General features: G+C 42.1%; 1 protein-coding gene across 2 annotated transcripts in view; it reads right to left on the bottom strand.

Annotated features, from left to right (window-relative positions):
- Positions 1-291: 291 nt before the first annotated feature.
- The window catches only part of nol4lb (nucleolar protein 4-like b), a 188,438-nt gene continuing 163,971 nt past the window's right edge, over positions 292-24,758 (bottom strand). Inside the window, exons 6-11 of one of the 2 annotated variants that reach the window (XM_060938055.1) lie at positions 14,007-14,365; positions 11,158-11,337; positions 10,859-11,047; positions 10,416-10,535; positions 7,752-7,956; positions 292-5,778 (exon numbers count right to left, since the gene is read on the bottom strand). In XM_060938055.1, coding sequence (XP_060794038.1) covers positions 5,558-5,778; positions 7,752-7,956; positions 10,416-10,535; positions 10,859-11,047; positions 11,158-11,337; positions 14,007-14,365 — 1,274 coding nt within the window. In that variant the 3' untranslated portion in view covers positions 292-5,557. The remainder of the gene's footprint in view (positions 5,779-7,751; positions 7,957-10,415; positions 10,536-10,858; positions 11,048-11,157; positions 11,338-14,006; positions 14,366-24,758) is intronic. The other variant, XM_060938056.1, reaches the window with a different exon arrangement.

Below are 24,758 nucleotides of genomic sequence, written 5' to 3'. Positions count from 1 at the left end.
TCATCAATGTTTAGACTAATTCTGGGCCATAATAATGATTAGCATGAAACAGACAGTGTATGGAAATGAGTTAAACAATGTGGAAAGAAACAGAATTTTGAAAATAGCCTGAAGTGGCTTAAGTACATGAAACAGAGAGCATGAAATGTATTAGTTTGCACTGTTCCATCAGCCTGCCCTTTGACCCGAGAGAAGTATTTTATTATTGCATGACCGCAGTGGATCCCTCTACAGCCTGCCCTGCTCAACAAATCAAACATTCACGGGTGGCTGGAGATATAGCACACAATTTTATTAGCATATTTAGCTTTCAGACAAACAGCTTGGGAGGAAAAAAATAATAATAATAAAGTCACAATGTCATGTTTGAAGACATTTTTTACCTCAGCAGTGACAACCCACTGGAGAAAGCGTCATTTTAAATCATTGGTTTTCTTTAATCAAAGTGATATGTTAGGAGTCACCCATGCTGTTTTTTATTAAACGAACAGAAATTGATTTTTTTTCATCTTTCAGCTTCTTCACATATACTGTATATTTGTCACTTTTCAAAAGAATTAAAATATTTAGCCACATGTACTGAAAAAGGTCTCAACTGTTATACAGAACACAATAAATATAAAAAAGAATAATTATTTAATATAATTTATGTGGTATTAAAGAGGGAAATGGGCTGCCAGTAAGACTTACAATTACATAAATAGTAGTCATTTACCTGAGGTTTTCAGTCCGTTTTTGTAATTTAATACTTGTTGCGAGCCCAGTGAAGGGCATGAAAATGGCTTTTAATTGCAAAGGAATGGACTGGCATGTACCGGCTTGCAGTCAGAATAGAGGATCGTTTTACAGTGAACCTTCATTTTGTCTTCCTGTTGTCAGCAGTTTGAAAGTGGGATCAGAACAAAGCAGAGGAGGACTCACTTTTATAAGCACTGCTGAAATGAACATAAACCTTACTCAGACACATTTCCCTTCGACGAACAAGAAATGAGATTCAATTAAGCATTGTATGAGAGCAGGAAGGAGAAAAACTGCTTTCAAACAAAACAAATCATGAGCAAACGAGAAGGAAAAGAAAACTGAGAATTTCAAAAATCTGTACATGTAAACATCACACTTCCACTGAGTCCAAAATGAAGAGGAGAGAGAGAGAGAGAGAGAGAGAGAGAGAGAGAGAGAGAATCATTCCCCATTGGTATAAAGTACATCTCCAAAGCAGAGCTGAATTTCGAAGCTCCTGAAACAGTAAAACAGAACAATAAAGCAAACAGAAATGCAAAGCACCAACAAATTATAGAGGACAGACTACAGAGCGAAATTGAGATGATTCGACTGTATGTACACCACTGCAGTAGAAAAATATTTTTTTTTCCCCCTCACATTTTTGCTGAGCTCTACATCAGAGCCAAAGCGGCCATATTTTTAATGTGTGTCGTTCAGCAGCTACTGTAACCAGAGTACATAGTCTGAACCAACGCACTATCTGTATATGTAAGTGTGTGTTTACACTGTACATGCCAAGATGGTGTCAGTGTGCCTTGAGGAGGTCACGTGACATGTAGACGGATCAAATGAGACCTGACTGTGTGTGCCAAATTCCAGCTATGAAGTAAAACAAAAGCTTGAAGGCCCTGGAGACAATGCAGCATATTCATATCATAAATATGCAGAATGAGGGTTATATACGTACGCTCACGATGGACATAAACTCTAACTGAACAAATGAAGGGCTAATCTTAATAAATTCAGCTCCTTAAAGGCAAAGTGCAGTCTCAGGAGAAGAAAAAAAACCTGCCCAATGTTTGTTTGTTTTGAAGCATGCTGGGTAATAATAGATACAGTATGAGGTATAAAGTTGGGGTTGTAATACTATTTATATGAAAATGTACCAATATGAAAAACTTTTAACACCAGTGCTGTCAGCAACATATTTACGAAGTAAACACACTTTGCCTTTGCAGGGTCATAACTGCATGAAGCCGCACCAGGTAACCCCAGATCATTGTGGAAAATGTACATCATAGTGCACACTTATTGTTTCATCTGAAAGCTTCTAGTTTCAGTAATTTTTTTTCTGATTGGGATTTTTTTAAGTAGTACAGAGCACTTGGGTAGGCTGTCCTTCGTACATGCTCGATGACTTGGGTCCGCTTGACTGCTTCATATATTGACATCCTTCCTTGGAATGTATAGACAAAACTTCACTTGTGATGTTGGTGTTGTACAAAACAGTTGTAGAAAGACCACTTTGTAATACAAAAAGAATTAAAAAATAATAACTGCAATCATGACGATTATAATAAAAATAGAAATCATATAAGAAGGTGTTGACAGTGGGCCACTAGGAGTCCTCCACAGGTAGTGAGACGGGCCAGGCGTCCAAGACGTCAGAGATGCTCAGCTTATGGCTAAATCACCCCACGTTCTCCCATATACACTGTAAACAATAGCCGTACACGGAGAAGGGAAATCTAACCAAACTAATTACACCTTTTCCAAGATTGTCGTTTGCCTTGTTTTTACAGTTTGTATCCATTAAGTTGCTGTCCGTGATGGAGGTGGAGGGAGCAAATTCCCAAATGAGTGAATGAGCGTGCCTTTTATTTCCCTTAAGAATCCCTTAATAATCTCACAACCTTTCCACAAATAACGTTAGCAGTCCATTGCCTATATTACAAAAGCAGAACTGTCACAATCTCAAATTTCAAGCAACCCGAGCAGAGCTTAGTGGCATGTGAGGTTAGTCTAAATTCAGCAATCTTTGAGTGATTTTAACAAGCAGCAGGACCCATCACTCCATCACTCTGAACCAGTGGGAGCAAAAGAGGGATAGATGGAGACAGAAAGACAGGATATCAGTCCTCGTACACAGCCTTTATATTAGCAGTTTCTAGTGCTTTAACATAAGGACTGAGCAGAAAAGGGATAAGAAATCGTAAGCAAACGTAAACAATATCAAGAAAGATTACTCATGAGCAGTCTTCTTATCTAGAACATCACACAGCATGTTTTCAACAGGAACTTCACCAACGTTAAACCAAGATGGTGAACTGCAACACAACAAGGCTTTCTGATTCAAAGAAAAATCAACGACATCTACACAGCTCTTCCCTTAATGTAAATGAGTAGGAAGAACAAAAGTGAGTGTATCAAAAGCATCACACCCCAAACAGCGAGGGGGGATGGGTCCCTTAAAAAAATGAAGGCGATATTAAATCAAAACCAATAAGCCACAGTAAGACGAGAGCACAGTGAGGAGAGGACTGGTCATTTTGCATATTTCCTCATCCTTGTCACTACCAATAATTGAGAGAGAGAGCTCAAATGTGAAGATCTACCCAGACCAGCAGACAGAATGTAACCCGTGCAGTATTTCTCCTGTAGTGATAGTGGTTTGAGCCAGCTGATTACATTTCTCCAACAACACATGTGCAATGACTGTACGTAGGTATGGTAGAAAGCACAACGTAAAACTCGTAGATCCTACACACGTCACTGAAGATCTATTTTACTCGTTTATTTTATACGTCTATTATCGCTGTTACAAGATCCCACTAAGACTAGACAATAGGAATTCACTTCAGTACTTGTGACTGGCCCTTATTACAGGTCTTGGTAGTCTCTCCACATCCAACTCTCTCCTTTAGGACCAGGAATGCCTTTGATTATCTTTTGCATTGCAATAATCTTCCTCTTGCTCCTCTCGAGCAGTGCAACCTCAGGCTTTGACACAGAGCTCCACAGTAGCAGAGCAGCACTGCCTCAGTGTGCAAAGAGGAGCAAATTACAGTGACACGCCAGTCAGTCAGGCCCTATACACGAGCCTACCTCTCTAACGAAAACGGCTTGCCTTTTCTCTACTCTCCCTCTGAAGATTCACTTCCCCAAAAAGACTCCACACGGGAGGGAGTGTGTGCATGTTGGAGCATGTGAAAGCTCTCGTCGCACAGACGGAGAAGCTGATCTCTACTGATCTCTGGAACTAAGCGCACACTGAAGCATTTAAACTCGGAAGATATTAAAACAAAACGCAGCTGCAAAGCAAACACAACCCTCAATGATCGTACATGTCACTAACAAGATGTAAATGCAGGAAACTATTATGGCAGTATTTTCTCTTTCTAAGCATTCAAATCAATAAACTTTTACATTGTCCTTTTCAGGACCTTTTTTTTTTTTTTTTGCGTTTTTGTTGGTCTTTTTTTTTTCCCCCAGGTTGAGGTGCTCTGGTTGTGCAGGAGGCTTGAGGTTTCAGGTCTGTGGCGTAAAAGTCCAAGTCCTTAGCAGCAGAGTGGAATTAATGGCCTTTGAGAAAAAAGTCAACAGATAAAAAGACTAACAGATCCTTTCTCAATCCCTTCATCACTCTCCCTCCATTGCTCCAGACATGTGCATGAAAGAAGAGGTGACTTCAGAAGAATGGCATAAAAAAAAGAAAGGTAGTGGAGTATCGAGTTGGCATCCATACTTGGAATGCTTTGAGAGGCCCTGAAAGACCTAATCATTAAAGCAGAGATCTTTACCTGATCAAAACACTTCACTACGTCTAATCCTCCAGTTCCAGTGTGTTTCATTTCAGTGTATTTCTGTAATCAATACTTTCTGATGGATTGAACATGTACATTACATTATAGAAGCAAAAAAAAAAAATCAAATAAATAACTATAGAAACAATCCAAGCTCATGTCCCATATGCATGCCCTCTTTTAGATCCTGGAGAGGCACTGGACGCATAAAGTAGTGGTAGAAGGAAAGATTCCGCTCCTTCAGACAGAAAACATGAGCTGGGACACAGAGGATTTGGACAGGCTGAGGTATTTCCAGGTGAGCTCCACCTGTATTTGTATGCATAAGTTACACAATTTTCTCCCTACAGCAAAAGCAGTGTTAGGGAGCAGAGGTCAGATTGAGTGGAAAAAAAAAAAGTGCTTTAGAACAGAGCGCGTTTATGTACAGCGAATGTAAAGGTCTCGTTTGTTTCTTTTTATTCTGTTTTCTCGTTAAACTTGAACTTTTTTCAGGTATCTTCCTTCAACTCAACTCAAAAGCGTCCTTTTGTCGGCTAATAAACAGGAGTACTGGCACTACATAATGCCTCCTGTTACAAAGCAAGTTAAAAACGAAGAGAACAAAAATCAGCAAATTAGTGGCTCTCGAAAGCAGGTGACATAAAGGGGAAAAAATGATTAAAGGAGTTGTTTTAGTAAATGCGCTTAAGGGCATGGAGGTGGAGAGGTGTATGATTCACAAGGCCAGCCACCCACAGGAACAGTGTTTTCTTCTTCAACGCAGCACTGCAGCATGCTCCCGTCCTCATCAGCCCCTTTCTTCGTTTCTCTTTGCAGGCGATCAGAATGTGACCGCATACTGATCAATGCTTCATCATCTCTCCTGATATCTTCAACTGTGTATGCCTCTGAGGATGAAGATGATGGCGCAAAGTAGCAAACAGAGACCTGAGGTGATGGAGTGAGAGTTAAAGATAAAGGCAGAGTGATAGAGAGAGGGAGAGAGAGAGAGAAAAAGTGGCGATGAGAAGAGAGGGAGAGTGTGCAGGTCAGTTCTGTTGGAGTATGAGGTTTTCCAGCTCATCGGCTGAGCGAAGTAAGAAGGCTGCTGATTCGCGGTAGCCAGCGATCAGCTGACGCACTGCTGTCACTTCTGTATGGCTGAGTTGAGCAGAGGTCCCTCCTCCTCCTCCTCCACTCCGCCCAAGACTATTGGTGCTTGATGTAGAGGAGTTCGAAGCCAGAGACTTCATACTGAGATCAGTAGGTCCTACAAAAAGAGAATAAGGCTGATGATAAACGGGGCAATTATTTGGGCAATGTTGCCGGGCAATTGCGCTTTTACACCTTCCTATTGAGACTGGGCAACATCATTTCTATCTGAACGATTTTGATCGTTTTGGGCAACTTTTTAAGATCATCCAATCAGAGTGCTAGCAGCAACTCACATGACCACCTGAGGGCTTCTGAATTTTTCAACAAAGATGGCGGCGTCTCAACAGCAGTGGAGCGAAGAAAAAGAGAGACAACTAATATCTTTGTATGCCCGTAAGTTATGTGTAAACCCAAAGTAGTGAATTTCTCATCTCATCTCATTATCTCTAGCCGCTTTATCCTTCTACAGGGTCGCAGGCAAGCTGGAGCCTATCCCAGCTGACTACGGGCGAAAGGCGGGGTACACCCTGGACAAGTCACCAGGTCATCACAGGGCTGACACATAGACACAGACAACCATTCACACTCACATTCACACCTACGGTCAATTTAGAGTCACCAGTTAACCTAACCTGCATGTCTTTGGACTGTGGGGGAAACCGGAGCACCCGGAGGAAACCCACGCGGACACGGGGAGAACATGCAAACTCCACACAGAAAGGCCCTCGCCGGCCCCGGGGCTCGAACCCAGGACCTTCTTGCTGTGAGGCGACAGCGCTAACCACTACACCACCGTGCCGCCAGTAGTGAATTTACCTCATCAAATGCTTAGAAAACCAACAGACATCTATTTTTATGTCCTCAGGTTGTAATTAAGACATCGATTTTTTCAGCGAAGCGTAAACTGCCGTTAGCTAACCACCGCTCCATAGAGATTGAATGGGATTTAGCAAACTAGCAGTGGTTTTTGCTAAGATAGTTAGCTGAAAGTTATCACTAGCTATGTAGGGATAACGTTAGCTCTCTTGCGTCAAGTTAAAAGTGATGGGCAGTTCATGATTTTTTTTTTGTGAGTTGTAATTCCATCCATTTTGACACACCACTACAGTGACGTGGCTGCTCTGACGGCTTCAGCCATCAAAGTCTCTAGGGAACATTACAGTAGTGGTTTCCCGTTGCCTTCTACTGGATCATTACAGAGGTTTTCTCCTCTCAACCATTCTCTCTCACACACACACACCTATGGACAATTTAGAGCCACCAATTAGCCTAACCCGCATGTCTTTGGACTGTGAGGGAAACCCACGCAGACATGAGGAGAACATGCAAACTCTACACAGAAAGGCCGCTGGGCTCGAACCCAGAACCTTCTTGCTGTGAGGCAACTGTGCTAACCACTTACACCACCGTACTACCGTGAGTTGCAACAGACGATTACTAATAGCTGCAGGGGCGGCACGGTGGTGTTGTGGTTAGCGCTGTTGCCTCACAGCAAGAAGGTCCTGGGTTCAAGCCCAGTGGCTGGCAAGGGCCTTTCTGTGTGGAGTTTGCATGTTCTCCCCGTGTCTGTGTGGGTTTCCTCCGGGTGCTCCGGTTTCGTCCAAAGACATAACCCTAGGCTAATTGGTGGCTCTAAATTGACCGTAGGTGTGAATGTGAGTGTGAATGGTTGTTTGTCTTTGTGTCAGCCCTGCGATAATCTGGCGACTTGTCCAGGGTGTACCCTGCCTCTCGCCCATAGTCAGCTGGGATAGGCTCCAGCTTGCCTGCGACCCTGTAGGACAGGATAAGCGGCTACAGATAATGGATGGATGGATGGATGGATAATAGCTACAAATGTTTTAGTGTCCATCTTTGTGGTGTCTGTCTCCCTGGCAATAGATTTGCTCTTATCTGATTGGTTGTTGCCAGTTGTCTGTTGCCCTGTGTCTCACCTGGTTGCCCGTTGCTGGAAACACTGCCCGAAAGGTTACCCAGTGTATTATCACCTTAAGGGAGTGATCAAAGCGAAACCAATGAAATTTTAAAATCTAGACAACATCCCTAAATGAAAACCGTGCTGTGATGTCGGTGCAAACTCATTCTCACCGTTGGTCTGGGCAGCAGGGGTAGTGAGAGAGACAGGGTGCTGCATGCTGCTGGCCAGGCCAGCGAAAGCACGGTAGTTGTAGCCAAGGCCTCCGTTGATGTACAGCTGGTCCTGTGAGTAAGCAGAAGCTGCCAGAGAATATGCAGAGTGGGTCAGAGGCACCGGCTCACGAGAGACAGCCTTCTCCAGAGCTATCTGATCCTCCTGAGAAAAGAAGAAACATTCTTCAGATGCACAATCACTTTCATACATGTTTACCATCTAGTCAGGCATACACTGTACTGAACATGACTCATGAGCAAAGTCTATTAAAAAGTCCAATAAATAAAATCTCAGAAAACCCTTTTTTCCCCTCTGAACCTGTTCATCTATCATTACTCAAATGAGTAATGAGAGCTGTGGATATCCCCTGCCAATGGTTTTCTCATTCCTTTCAGTCATGGTAAGATGAGCCAGTAATTATGGCTTTATACCTTGTGTGTCAGATCCAGACAGACTACATCATCACTGAACCAAGCAGACAGAGTCTCTCCTTCCTGTCAGTCATAACACTTCAATTCACTGGCAGTTTTCCTCTACCAGAATCGATTAAAAGTCTCTGTGGTTCTGATGCTTCTAAATAAGCTCCTCTGTTTGGCTGGACTAGTACTGTACCTACCAGAGCCAAATGCTCAGAAATATATATTCATATCATCATGCTGTACATTCCTAAAAATTGATCAATATACCAAATGGCACCATAAACAATGCCCAAGTCAGCAGGTATAGACTTTACATGTTTGGATGAATTTCATAGCAGTATGTTGACAGAAAGAAATGGTCCACACGGACAAACTGACATTGCTAGTACTCATCCTGATGTCTCTAGTTTCACAGCAGCAGTAGCAACACTTTAAAGAAAGTGGTGATCTCATCCTGCTGGGAGGATTTCTGCAGAAAGCAGCTAAGGAAATCATACTCCTACAGTTGTTGCCACAGCTCTATCATCCAAACGGTTTGTCCGTACAACATGCCATTCTTCTGACATTGGTATTATGTTTGAATCAACAGAAGCATGAAGTATTTGCACAATAAATCTTGGAAAATCAGTTCAAGACTAAGGATTTCAGTTACTGTGGTGAGACACAGCTGACAGTCATCGATTTGCAAGTCCACTGGAGATGGTATGGGTGGTTCACTGGAGTCTTCACACTGCATAATAATAATAATAATAATAATAATAACTTAGTTTTATATAGCGCCTTTCATGGAACCCAAGGTCACTTTACAAAAGAGGAGATAGGTCAAAGGAATTGGGTATGGGGGGAGAGGGAAGGGTTAAGGACCATAGGCCTCAGTGAAGAGATGTGACTTGAGATGCTTTTTGAACACAGCCAGAGTAGGGGCTTGGCGGATGTGGAGAGGTAGATTGTTCCAGAGGGTGGGAGCAGCAACACAAAAGGCTCTGTCACCAAAGGTCCGTAGCCTGGAGCGTGGGATGACAAGTTGGTCCTTGCCAGAGGACCTCAGGGACCTTGATTGAGAGTAGGGCTGGAGGAGGTCAGAGAGGTACAGAGGAGCAAGATTATGGAGTGACTTGTATGTGAGGAGTAGGATCTTGTATGTGATGCGAGACTTCACTGGGAGCCAGTGGAGCTGCTTGAGTGTTGGGGTAATGTGTTGCCACCGCTTCGTGTGTGTAAGAACCCTGGCAGCTGAGTTTTGTATGCGCTGTAATCGGTCCAGGGCTTTAGTGCGCAGGCCATAAAGGACACCATTACAGTAGTCCAGACGTGAGGTAATGAAGGCATGGATCAGAGTTTCTGCAACAGAGTGGGATAGTGAAGGGCGGAGTCTGCAGATGTTCTTGAGGTGGAAGAAGGCGGATTTGATCAGCATGTTAAACAACAGCTGATGTAGTTGAACTTAGGATTATTTTTGAAGATTGATCAGGAACAGCCAAGTCATGTTTGAACCGTACAGTGTCTGCCTGGCCATTTAAGATATTCAGCCAATCCTTCACTACGGGATTGTTTTATTAGCTGCACGTCAACTGATTAACAGGCAAGTTCATGCTCAGCTTCATGAAAAGTTAAGTTTATAATATCCAACTGTGTACCATCCATCCATCCATCCATCCATCATCTGTAGCCGCTTATCCTGTTCTACAGGGTCGCAGGCAAGCTGGAGCCTATCCCAGCTGACTATGGGTGAGAGGCGGGGTACACCCTGGACACGTCGCCAGGTCATCACAGGGCCGACACAGGGACACAAACAACCATTCACACCTACGGTCAATTTAGAGTCACTAATTAGCCTAACCTGCATGTCTTTGGAGGAAACCGGAGCACCCAAAGGAAACCCACATGGACATGGGGAGAACATGCAAACGCCACACAGAAAGGCCCTCGTCGGCCGCTGGGCTCCAACCCAGGACCTTCTTGCTGTGAGGCGACAGCGCTAACCTCTACACCACCGTGCCGCCCAACTGTGTACTAATAAATAACTATTTATTTATTTATTATAGTGTCTAGCTCATATTTGAGTCCTGAATATCGTACATATTTGTGGCTTCTCTAACACATCAACATTACGTGGCATCTTAATACAACTCTTTAAGGTGTCGTTCCTCTCCAACACACACACACACACACAAAGTGAGAGAAAGAGAGTGAGTTACTGACGTGTGTTTGGTAGACGTCCATCCGCATCCTCTTGGCAGCGTTTCTCGTTTCGCTCTCACAAGCAGCAGCTAAAATGTTCTCTGCCATTGCTGAGGTCAAGTGTGGTGGCGTGGGCCGGGTCTGATACAATACACACATTTGCATGAATAACAGTTTCAAGAGAGAATCAACACACTGCTTCAACAATAAAGGACAACAATTTTATTCCATTCACACCACTCTCAGAGTAGTTAAGTGACCAAAACATGTACAGCGACATTTAGTATACCGACCACAAGGGGTCAGTATTTGGTAGACAGTAAAACTGCCACTGAATGCCTCACTCCAACATTATACATGCAATGAGGACAAAAAACTATATGATCAATAGACACATATATTTCTATAACCCTTAGAGGAGTGCCCTGAGTTGCGTATTTATGTGCGCCAGTATAAGATTGTACCTCCATGCCGTTCTTCTTCATGCGCCGGCAGGATTTGAGGTAGGTGCGGATACGCTTGCGTGCACGCTCCTGGAACTCTGGGAACTGGCGGCTGCAGGATTCAATGATGGCCTGAATCTTTTCTTTTGGCTGCTTAGAGATGGGCACCATGCGGTCCAGGTTCTCATCAACGAACAGACGCACAAACATCTAACACAGGGACAGAAGGAGGTACTCATTCAAGTGTGATGTTATATACACACACACACACACACACACACTTTCAGTAAAGTGTACTTATGCATACATGATTTACACACATTGAATGCCTTCAGCCTCTCTGGGTCCACTCCCTCTGTGTCATTAATCTTGTCACTGTCGTCGTGGTCATCGTGATCGTCGTCGTCATCATCGGCAGCCTGAGAGCGACTGACTGTCAGATCCTCGGCACACATCTCCATTTTTATGGAGTCATAGCTTCCTGAACCATACTGAGGAGACTACAAAACACACACACACATACTTACTTGAGCCAAAAAAGTTGACAATCTTGTTTAAAAGGAAGGCTGAAACATCGTAGACTACATTTGTTTATCAAAGGTAAGAGCTTAAGGTCTGTCTGAATTGTCAGGTCACGTTCACTTATGTTCTTCTTATTTTCACTTACATCACAAATTGTTCTAGTATCTACACTCATTTTTTCGTTCTACGTCTTCACTCTACATCTCATCCCTTACATGGGCACTTTTTCAATGCCTGTCTGTCTCCACTAAATACTTAAAAATAAATAAATAAATAAATAAATCCCTAAAGGGAATATCAACTTGGCATACATATAGCCCTGGATGAAAAAAGTGTGAATTTCAGCAAAATGAGCATGCTCAGTGGCATTCTGCCAGCAAGAAAAAACAAATCACAACAAATATTTACTGTTTAATTTATTACTGTTTACTGCTCTTTATACTTTTTTTTTTTACATTTAAAAACATTTCATTAAAACAATACTAGTCTCAGGTCTAATTTGCGCAGTTTTATAAGGAAACGAGCTGTACGGTTTACTGAACATCTTGCAGAACCAGCCACAGTTCTTCTGGACACTTTAACTGTCACACTTGCTTCTTATTTTTGCAGCAAAACCCAGAAGCCTTCGTTAATACGCTGCTTTCTTTACTGACATACAAACATTCTTTTATGACATTTCATTTTGTGCTGGAAAACTAATGTTTAGAAATCTAAAATGTTTTTGTACCGACTTGATAATGTCGAAGTCATAAAATAAAAATCTAGAACAAAGTTTGTAGTTAAAAAAAAGGATGCCTAAACCTTTGCACAGTACTGTATGAAAAGTAACAATAGTTAATACAGAATTATATCATATTGTATATTTCGACATAATCCATCCATCCATCCGTTATCCGTAACTGCTTATCCTGTGCAGGGTCACAAGCGAGCTGGAGCCTATCCCAGCTGACTACGGGCGAGAGGCGGGGTACACCCTGGACAAGTTGCCAGGTCATCACAGGGCCGATACATAGACAAACAACCATTCACACTCACATTCGGTCAATTTAGAGCCACCAGTTAGCCTAACCTGCATGTCTTTGGACTGTGGAGGAAATTGGAGCATCCGGAGAAAACCCATGCGGACACGGGGAGAACATGCAAACTCCGCACAGAAAGGCCCCTGTCAGTCACTGGGCTCAAACCCAGAACCTTCTTGCTGTGAGGTGACAGTACTGACCACGACACCACTGTGCCGCCCACATTTCAACATAATACTACACTACATAATATCCATCCATCCATTATCTGTAGCCGCTTATCCTATTCTACAGGGTCGCAGGCAAGCTGGAGCCTATCCCAGCTGACTACGGGCGAAAGGCGGGGTACACCCTGGACAAGTCGCCAGGTCATCACAGGGCTGACACAGAGACACAGACAACCATTCACACTCACATTCACACCTACGGTCAATTTAGAGTCACCAGTTAACCTAACCTGCATGTCTTTGGACTGTGGGGGAAACCGGAGCACCCGGAGGAAACCCACGCGGACACGGGGAGAACATGCAAACTCCACACAGAAAGGCCTCTGTCATCCACTGGGCTCAAACCCAGAACGTTCTCGCTGTGAGGCGACAGTGCTAACCACTACACCACCGTGCCGCCCACATTTCAACATAATGCTACACTATATTATCTCATCTCATCTCATTATCTCTAGCCGCTTTATCCTTCTACAGGGTCGCAGGCAAGCTGGAGCCTATCCCAGCTGACTACGGGCGAAAGGCGGGGTACACCCTGGACAAGTCACCAGGTCATCACAGGGCTGACACATAGACACAGACAACCATTTACACTCACATTCACACCTACGGTCAATTTAGAGTCACCAGTTAACCTAACCTGCATGTCTTTGGACTGTGGGGGAAACCGGAGCACCCGGAGGAAACCAACGCGGACACGGGGAGAACATGCAAACTCCGCACAGAAAGGCCTCTGTCAGCCACTGGGCTCAAACCCGGACCTTCTTGCTGTGAGGCGACAGTGCTAACCACTACACCACCGTGCTGCCCACATTTCAACATAATGCTACACTATATTATATTTCAACATAAATACATTTTTGAGATGGTTTGATTTTATAGTTTGCTAGCTTGAAAGTGGTACTCCAAATTGAAAGCGATGTCTGACAGAAATACTGCTCAATATACGGGACGATAATAGTGTATGTTTGTGTTGTGTGAGAAAATTGAGAAAATGGTTTGCCATTTCATCAGTACCTGATGAAGCGCCTGAGAAGAATAAAAATACATCTTCGAGACTATACTGTATCTCAAATCCAGTAAATGACTAGACTCTCAAAATTACCTGGGTGACCGCAAACCTTGATAGACGTTATGTGTGTATGTGCGTCTTTTATGAGGACCAAAAAAAGGATTCATAAATGTCCTCGCAATTACATGGCTGTCACAAAAAATATGTTGTTTTTATAATTTTTTTAAAAACAAACAAACAAATAGTTCCCTTTGGTTACTGAGGTTAAGGTAAGGTTTTGGTGTAGGTGTTTTAATTAATGCATAGCATTAATTATCAGTAGTAATCATTATGTCAAATGGAAGGTCCTCACAAACATCGAAAATCAGGCTTGTGCATGTATGTATATGAACCTTGTTGGCATAGTCCCTGATGTCTCGGTCGAGGCGTAGCTCTGAGGCCAGCGGCGGTTTGTGATATTTTCGGCGAAACTCCTCCGAGTGCTCCGGGTTGAATGTGGCTAGCATGGCTGCAGCAGTGGGCAGTGCCTGACTCATTCGCTCTCTTAGGTTCACCGTTTGCTGTTCTTCTGAGGATGAGGATGAAGTTGTGCTGAAGTCCAGTGGTACAGCTGTCCTATTTCCGTTAACCTGACTATATGGCCCAGTCACTGGTCCAGCTGCTGCACCGTCACTCACAGAAACCACACCCATAGAAGGAGGGGTCATGCTGTGGATTCCGTTGCCACTCCCACTTTCTGAGGACGAGTCATCTGCAAAGACACGTTACACAATTTAGACCCATTTCACATATGCACTAGGCTAACGCAGAGAGTTTTGGGAAAGTAATCATTTTCTGGTTAGGATACACAATAAAATGTGGGATTAAAAAAAAAATCAATGTTTAAATTGAAGTCTATAGCAGTTATGGCTTCTTGCCGCCTGTTCTGAAAGTACAGTAGAAAAGCTATAATGCTGCCTGTAGGGGGCACTGTACATCAGTCATTCACTATACCATTCCATCTGTTTACAGTACATCTACGGATGTGTGTGTGTGTGTGTGTGTGTGTGTGTGTGTGCGTGTGTGTGTGCGTGCACAGGTGTGAGAGGAAAAAATAGTGTATGTGTGTGGCACAGTGGGGTGCAGAGGTTATGGCTGTATGATGTGAATTAGTTAATTAGTTAATATCTTAATACACTATTCCTGCTGTTGTTCTTCCTGCTCAGGGATACTGGCATGTACAATCTAATTTCCTGACACAGTAAATACCTCCACCTGAATACCCCCGAGAGCGGCATTTCCCTCTGCACATATCCCTGTAGATTTTCAACACAGTCAGTACTGTTTGCCTTTCTTCTGTATGACCCGAGTGCACTTATCCTGTAATTCATCACAACTTCACAACTATCAAACTCCTACTACATGGTGTCACACCCAGAAGAGACTGCATTTCCTCACTTTGTCTGGTTTCTGTCTTATGCTGTCTCAGGAAGTTGTTCCTTGCCACTATCACCTTTGGCTTGTTCATCAGGGGTCAAGACCTGATTTTCTTTGTGACACTGGACATGATTTATTTGTAAATTGGTCACAAGAGTATTTATACAAGCAATATGGTGTTATGAAGAATCTATTTAGTTTATATCAGGGGTTTTCAAAGTGTGGGAGAGTCAGCCCCCCCTCGGAGAGCAAATAAACAACAGCGCCCCCCCCCCTTACAATTTTTGTTGTTGCTATACTTAATGTTCCATTCGTATTTTTAAAAAAAATGGTTGTTGTACACATTATTTTTTTCTTTTTCACATTTTAAACATCTGTGCTTTTTAAAACATCTTGTTTTACACATTTTAAACATCTCATAGCATCATTAGCTAGCATCTTTTGGCAGACAACACACTGTGGCAGTGGAGCATCTTCAGATCCAGTCCATGAAAATCCAAACTTTAAATAATCGTGGTCATACTTCCTTCTTTTTTCAGTCCCCCCAGGATTCCGCGGGCCTTTTTTGTGATTGTTGCGGGCTAAAATGTCTGATGTTGCGGGGGGTTTCCAAAAAAATTGCGATGAAAGTTGCGGTGTTTTTTAGGTTTTTGTTGCGATTACATTGCGGGAGGAAGTGAAAGTTGCGAGAAATTGTTGCGATTTTCTCTTTTTGTGATTAAAATTGAGTGATTATGTTAAATATTAAGTTATTACTGAAAAACTATTGATTAAAAAAAACAAAGAGAAATGGTCCTATAAACAACTTTACCAATATAAAAGATGACCAGGACTACAAAAATGCAGAAAAATAGGCTTTACTTATCCAAAAGTTAAAGTGCAGAGAACCTCACAGCACAACATGAAGTTACCTTAAAATAGAATATAAATGCCTCAGCTTTCATGTAAGAAAAAAAAACTATTAATACTAGTACTGTGTGCAGGCAGTCTCTCCTGAAGACTAAATTAAACAATAATTATAAACTAATAAAATAAATGGCTCAGGCTTCATAGAAGAAAAAAACTATTTGAACAGAATCTCACAGTATGATGCTGAAGCTGCCTAAACAATGGAAAATAAAATACCATTTTGGCAAAAATGTTGGCATCCATTAACTTCTTGTATTAAGTAAAAAAAAATAAAATAAAGTGCACACAGTCCTTCACTGTAAACATAACACACTTTCAGTGTTGCCAGATACTGCTGACGTTTTCCAGTCCAAAATATGTTCAAAACCCGCCAAAATGCACTTGAAATCGTCCAATCTGGCAACACGACGCGCATGCTGCTTCTCTTGAACACACGGAAGTAAGGCGGAAGGTAGTTTGTCGACGTCACCTCAAGACGACGCTAACGATTGGTCAAATTTGCGGGAAAGTTGCGGTGATTGGATATAATTGCAACACCGCCCTGAATTTGCGGGGATTGGTTGAATTTGCGCTGAAGTTGCAAATCGCAACATCCTGGAGGCTCTGTTTTTTTGCTTGGCCCAGACTTTGTCTCCTCACTCACTGTAGCTTTAGGTACTAAAAACCGATCCATTTTGTCTCTCACGTTGCGCCCCCCCTGAAGAACTCTGGCGCCCCCCAGGGGGGGCGCGCCCCACACTTTGAAAAGCCCTGGTTTATATCCTACAAGAGCTCCCGTGTTTGTGTAAATTTACATTTAAGGAGACTAAATCATGTGAACTAAATCATTAACCCTTTCACCACTGCAAACCGCTATACTGTTCCGGAAAATATGAAATCTTTCAACACGAAGGCGGTCTCGTGTATTGGTCACTGTTATCATGGCAGACCACAATTCCAGTCTCGTTGTAGTAGAAGTGTATGTCTATTAGTTGAGAAGTCAGAGTCCCTGGGATTTCCTACAATGTAATTTAGATAAGTACAATGTTATTTTATGTTAATTAGGGTTACACATCTTTCTTACGATAAATATTAGTGTAAAAAAATGCGAACTCCTCCTTGTTCAGTTTATTGTCATAAGTGTTACATATTCTCAAAGCCGAATTCATCTAGTTTCGAACTGTACCAAATATGTCACTATGGCACACACTCTAGTTCACTATATTTTCTTTTAAAATTGTGTACTGGTTTATATTGAATTCATCACAAAGTTACTTAGTCTTAATGGTATTCTTTATATTTAACAATTATTTCTCGAAATCGAGTCGTACTCTCCTAGCGCCGAGTCGGCTATAAACCATGTACGATAAGACTGAGTGGAATTGTTTCATTCTAGCCACATTCATTGGATTTTGAGAAACAGAGCGTTATTTTATTTTATGCAAATTTGATAAATAAAAACTTTATACAAAATGTCCGAAAAAATCATTTCCGCTTAGAATATAAACAAGCTGGTGAAATGATAGTAGCAATTTGTGAAAACTGCTATAATAATAATTTTTGAAAAAAAAAGATATGTTCTTACCATCAAATACTTTGATTTCATATTTTGTTGCTTTTTTATATTTTTGGGGGTTTTGTTTTCGAGTTTTTAATTCGTCCTTGGTTGGTTCAGAAACACGCTGCACCATCATCATCATCTTCTTCATTAGGGTTTTTTGGCGGTTGGCATTAAGGTTGCATTAAGTTGCACCTTTAAGTTGGTTGGGGGCGTATATTCTTTTCACTATTTCTGTTTCTTTTAAATACTTGATAAAGTAAAATATCTGACTTGATGCGCTCCACCATTTTGTTTCTCTCTACTCACGGTATATGAGCTGATAGTCTAGTAGTAGAGTAGCCAATCAGAGCGTGCGATTGCTCATATCCAGTGAATGTGGACAGAATAAAAAGTTATATAGTGTACATAGCAGTTTGGGCGACAGGCCTAGCAAGTCGGCGGTGGATGAGGTGTAACATAAGACGCAGACAGCCTATATATATATATATATATATATATATATATATATATATATATATATATATATACACACACACACACACAAGGGTAAGTCAAAAAGTTCTAAGACAAATTGAAAAAAATCTTTATTTATGAAAATAACAAAGCTATTTCTCTACATAACCTCCACTTAAGTCTAAACACTTCTGCAAGCAGTGTTTCCATTGGAGAATTCCTTCTTTGTAGAATTCTGGGGGATGTTTTTCACACCTTTTGAAATTATAACATCTGTCTTAGAACTTTTTGACTTACCCTTGTGCACACGCGTGTGTGTGTGTGTGTGTGTATATATATATATATATATATATATATATATATATATATATATATATATACATATATATATACACAGTATATGAAGTTATGCATTGGTGAAAGACTTAATCAGCTCCAAATCATGTAACTGGTAAGAATATGTACGTAGTCAGGTTTATATAATTTATCTACAGTATCTCAGTCATTTCATATTATTGACTTGAAAGAAGGCAGTCCAAAACCACAAATTAAGATAAATAAGACTAGCTATTTAGTTAGGCAAAAACAATGACTGAAAAATCATGGACAGTGTACAGCAACCACAGGTCTAGTGCCCCCGCTGACTGGCTGCAGCATACTGTGTAACCCTGCCCATCCCCATGTGTTTCACTGACAAAATAGCCTATTTTCCATGTCTCCTTTCTCATCTAAACTGCATTTCCATCTCATCTCATCTCATTATCTCTAGCCGCTTTATCCTGTCCTACAGGGTCGCAGGCAAGCTGGAGCCTATCCCAGCTGACTACGGGCGAGAGGCGGGGTACACCCTGGACAAGTCGCCAGGTCATCACAGGGCTGACACATAGACACAGACAACCATTCACACTCACATTCACACCTACGGTCAATTTAGAGTCACCAGTTACCCTAACCTGCATTTCTTTGGACTGTGGCGGAAACCGGAGCACCCGCAGGAAACCCACACAGACACAGGGAGAACATGCAAACTCCACACTAAAAGGCCCTCGCCGGCCACGGGGCTCAAACCCGGACCTTCTTGCTGGGAGGCCACAGCACTAACCACTACACCACCGTGCCGCCTGCATTTCCATCTACAGTGTCTAATTCAAACAGTTAGTTTTCCAAATGTTGATATCTGTACATCTCATCTCATCTCATCTCACCTCATTATCTCTAGCCGCTTTATCCTGTTCTACAGGGTCGCAGGCAAGCTGGAGCCTATCCCAGCTGACTACGGGCGAAAGGCGGGGTACACCCTGGACAAGCCACCAGGTCATCACAGGGCTGACACATAGGCACAGACAACCATTCACACTCACATTCACACCTACGGTCAATTTAGAGTCACCAGTTAACCTAACCTGCATGTCTTTGGACTGTGGGGGATATCGGAGCACCCGGAGGAAACCCACGCAGACACGGGGAGAACATGCAAACTCCGCACAGAAAGTCCCTCGCCGGCCACGGGGCTCGAACCTGGACCTTCTTGCTGTGAGGCGACAGCGCTAACCACTACACCACCGTGCCGCCATATCTGTACATTTTATAGAAATTAATTTTTAAAACGTTATTCTACCATAAGAAAACGTGGATACACTTGGGCAGCATGGTGATGTAGTGGCCAGCACTATCACCTCACAGCAAGAAGGTTCTGGGTTCAAGCCCAGTGGTCAACAGGGGCCTTTCTGTGTAGAGTTGACATGTTCTACCCGTGTCTGCATGGGTTTCCTCTGGGTGCGCCGGTTTCCCCCACAATCCAAAGACATGCAGTTAGGTTAACTGGCTACTGTAAATTGCCCATAAGTGTGAATGTGAGTGTGCAGAAAGGAACTGGCCACCCCACTTTTGCAATTCTAGCCAAATTAATCAAACATGGTTTGCCTCAAGCCCGGATCGGGTTCGGTAACGACGGGAGTGAAGTGACTGACAGTCTTGGTGACGTGCTGGACCTTGGCATTGGGAGAAGGCCTACCAAATGAGAAGGTGTGCCTGACTTTGACTCTTGTCTCTATTGCGCAGACTCTAGTTCTAGGTGGAGGAAATTTGGCTTAAATTCTTGAAAACAGAAGGGCATGGAATCACGCATTATAAAAGTAGGAAGAGTTGATGTGTGTGCCTGTAGTAGCCACAGTGCTGTGAAATTTATCACACAATACGCTTAGGTGGTGCTTTTTCACAGTTTAGTCATCATGTTGTCATTGTCATTTTCAGATCGGTGTGAATTTCTTTTCTGGAGTTTTGTAGGTGCCACGAAATGTAAATCAGTCGTGCCACGAACCAGCCTTTATCAACATATGCGTATGCGTGGAGAAAATCAGCATTACCGAGATTTTTGTGAATCTCAATCTGTAGTTCAGTTTGGCCTACGAAAGCGTTTACACACAAGTTAAATAAAAGATTGATAAATGAGGCCCATTATTCTGTTGAGAAAAGTGTGATACAAGGAACATTTAAATAAACCAAAATAAAAAAAAAAAATTAAAATAAAAAACTCAGCTATGGTATTTTTATTGTTTATGGATTACAAGTCTCACATCTCACTTGCACCACTGTCATACTGACAAAGCCAGCATATGTGTGTGTGGGGAAAAGAAAAAAAAGGAAAAAAAAAACACAACAAGATCCGCACTGGGGGTCAATGTCACAGAGAGGGCTGTGTGGGCAGCCAAGCAGAGACGGAGAGATGGAGGATGGGTGAGGTGGTGAGCCAGGGTGCAGAGAGAGAGGACAGGGTGAGAAAGGAAAAGCAGAATGAAGGGAGAAAGAGAGGGATATAAGTCAGAGCGTGTGTGTGTGTGTGGGGTGAAGTGTAAGAGTTATGGAGTGAGATAGAGAGTGAGGAAACAGAAAAGACAAGACAAAGCACGTGGAGAATCGGATATAGTCGAGGAAACAACAAGTGATGATACCAGATTGGCAAGAAGGAGAAAGGAAGGAACAAAGTAAACAAAAGCATGAACTAGGAGAAGAGATTCAGTGGTGGAAGAGACGCGAGATATATAAAGGTGTACAGTAGAAATGAGGAGAGTAGGGAGAAAAACACACACACACAGAGTAGGGATAAGTGTGGCAAAGGCAATTGTCTATTTATTAGACTGTAAAGAGTAGCCATGCGCAGAGAGGAAGGCTTGCCAAAATGCTCGCCAGCTCTAACCCAACCTCTTCATTTTTATCTCTCTCTCTCACACACACAGACACACACACACACACACAGCCTCAGTCACTCTCCCGTCCTTGTCTCTGACTCACTGGTGTGTCTTTAGAGAGTGTTTTAATGACAGCTGTGACAGCCTGCTATCTTATGTATATAAAGTGTGTTTGTGGCAACATCTTTACTGCTGGGACCGTCTGCATCTGTCACTAGAGCTCTGATTTGTTGAATACCCCATTTCCTATCACTTTTCCTCTATCCATCTTTCTCTGTGGCAGCCTCTAAAGTGCAGATGTGCCAGTTAAAACACTGCTGCGTTTTTGTTTTTTTCTTTTTAATACACTTGGTGAATGTTCGCTGATTATTTAATAAGTGGGCATGTGAACGTAATGTGTTTAAAATGTGTCAATAAATGTAAATCACAGTACAGACGACAGAATGAGTTTTAATGGTGTTAATCTACAAAATGAGCTTTGCTCCTTTCCCTCAGAAAGGAGTGTTTACACTGTGTAATACACGGCACTCGTTAACAAAAGCACACAGCTACTTCATAAAATCTTTAGATCCTGTTCAAACTTGTATTAAAATATTCTTACCATGTGCTAATGTAGCGTAATGATCAGTCCAGGCTTGCGTACCTCATGTGGTAGCTGTTCAAGCCCTTTGTTAACGACTTTCTTTCTCCATCGGCACTAGCATCCAACAACAGTTGGGAGCTGGGGAGAGTAGCACCACTGAAATCATTTTTTTTTCCCATATACTGCAGTCATTTTGTGCACTGTAGACTTGTGTGGGTGTGTGAGTATAGCTGCAGAGCAAAAGCATACACATGTAAAGTAAAAATGATTTTTAAAGTCTTTTCAGCGAGTTCAATAATTTCAGTCGATTTAGTTACATGATCGTTGAGTTGCATGATTTGCCTCAATATGCCTCCTGATTATGTCACCATTTAAGGCTGACAAATGGGTTAAATATGTAAAAGTAAGCAACTCAATTCCTCCATCTACTGATCCACAGAGACTGAGTTGAATCTCAGTATTGGCTGAGAGGATTCCCTGACTCAACGGTGCACATCAGGTTAATTACGTACATGGTTACAAAAATGAACATTCACAACTGTTTTAAAAGAACACACACACACACACACACACACACACACACACACACACACACACACACACACACACACACAAACCAGCAGATCAAGATAAAACAAACTCATGCAAAATCTGTTTGATAATCAGAACATGAGGTATACATATGGAAAATAGTGCTTTGCTTTGTGCAATTTCCAAAAAAAAAAAAATTTGTTCTCTGTAATTGTAAAGCATGTCAGCAGCAACTGAATGGAAGTAATGACTCCGTGAATCACAGATTCATTCCCCTCAAAATGAATGAATCATCTGTGAATGAAACATCTCCAAAAACAGCCAAAATCAGACTGAAAAAATCAAGACAAGTGCGGCTAGGCACTTAGTAAAATGGTACGGAATAGAATGTGAGCCAGGAAGAACTAGTACTGAAGAGAAGACGCACACAAATAAATCCAGTACTTTAGGTTTGATTTGGATGATTTTACAAGACACGGGTATAGTTTACCGAGTTACAGTGGTGCTTGAAAGTTTGTGAACCCTTTAGAATTTTCTATATTTCTGCATAAATATGGCCTAAAACATCATCAGATTTTCACACAAGTCCTAAAAGTAGATAAAGAGAACCCAGTTAAACAAATGAGACAAAAATATTATACTTGGTCATTTATTTATTGAGGAAAATGATCCAATATTACATATTGGTGAGTGGCAAAAGTATGTGAACCTCTAGGATTAGCAGTTAATTTGAAGGTGAAATTAGAGTCAGGTGTTTGTCATCCCATTGATTGAAATCAGGTGTGAGCGGGCACCCTGTTTTATTTAAAGAACAGGGATCTATCAAAGTCTGATCTTCACAACACATGTTTGTGGAAGTGTATCATGGCACGAACAAAGGAGATTTCTGAGGACCTCAGAAAAAGCATTATTGATGCTCATCAGGCTGGAAAAGGTTACAAAACCATCTCTAAAGAGTTTGAACTCCACCAGTCCACAGTCAGACAGACTGTGTACAAATGGAGGAAATTCAAGACCATTGTTACCCTCCCCAGGAGTGGTCGACCAACAAAGATCACTCCAAGAGCAAGGCGTGTAATAGTCGGCAAGGTCACAAAGGACCCTAGGGTAACTTCTAAGCAACTGAAGGCCTCTCTCACATTGGCTAATGTTAATGTTCATGAGTCCACCATCAGGAGAACACTGAACAACAATGGTATGTATGGCAGGGTTGTAAGGAGAAAGCCACTGCTCTCCAAAAAGAACATTGCTGCTCATCTACAGTTTGGTAAAAATCACGTGGACAAGCCAGAAGGCTATTGGAAAAATGTTTTGGGGACAGATGAGACCAAAATAGAACTTTTTGGTTTAAATGAGAAGCATTATGTTTGGAGAAAGGAAAACACTGCATTCCAGCACAAGAACCTTATCCCGTCTGTGAAACATGGTGGTGGTCGTATCATGGTTTGGGCCTGTTCTGCTGCATGTGGGCCAGGACGGCTTGCCATCGTTGATGGAACAATGAATTCTGAATTATACCAGTGAATTCTAAAGGAAAATGTCAGGACATCTGTCCATGAACTGAATCTCAAGAGAAGGTGGGTCATGCAGCAAGACAAGAATGGTTAAAGAAGAATAAAGTTAATGTTTTGGAATGGCCAAGTCAAAGTCCTGACCTTAATTCAATCGAAATATTGTGGAAGGACCTGAAGTGAGCAGTTCATGTGAGGAAACCCACCAACATCCCAGAATTGAAGCTGTCCTGCATGGAGGAATGGGCTAAAATTCCTCCAAGCCGGTGTGCAGGACTGATCAACAGTTACAGGAAACGTTTAGTTGCAGTTATTGCTGCACAAGGGGGTCACACCAGATACTGAAAGCAAAGGTTCACATACTTTTGCCACTCACAGATATGTAATATTGGATCATTTTCCTCAATAAATAAATGACCAAGTATAATATTTCTGTCTCGTTTGTTTAACTGGGTTCTCTTTATCTACTTTTAGGACTTGTGTGAAAATCTGATGATGTTTTAGGTCATATTTATGCAGAAATATAGAAAATTCTTAAGAGCTCACAGACTTTCAAGCACCACTGTACTTTTATGGATGAACTTCAAATTGCTGGCACTCCATGCAGTGCACTATGTAGTCTATACCCTAGGTAGTGCGCAAGTATTGATAGATACAAAAGTAACAAGGTGGAACTGTTGCCTCACAGCAAGAAGGTTCCGGGTTTGAACGTCATGGCTGATGAGGGGCCTTTCTGTGTGGAGTTTGCATGTTCTCCCTGTGTCTGTGTGAGTTCCCTCTGGGTGCTCTGGTTTCCTCCACAGTCCAAAGACATGCTGTTAGGCTAATTGGCTACTCTAAATTGTCCATGACCAAAAGCAGTGCAGCAGAGGAGTGGCTAGCCGGCTGTACTTAATTAGCCAAGAAACCCTAGGAAAGGGACTCAACCCAGAACACACTGGATGGGCGAAGAAGAAGAAGAAAGTAACAAGATCAAGCACCTATTTTCACATCGGTCATTTACCATGGCAGTA

The sequence above is a fragment of the Neoarius graeffei genome, chromosome 13 (genome assembly GCF_027579695.1).
Source record: "Neoarius graeffei isolate fNeoGra1 chromosome 13, fNeoGra1.pri, whole genome shotgun sequence".
In the NCBI taxonomy this organism is placed as follows: Eukaryota; Metazoa; Chordata; class Actinopteri; order Siluriformes; family Ariidae; genus Neoarius; species Neoarius graeffei.
This window is presented reverse-complemented; position numbering and strand designations above follow the sequence as displayed.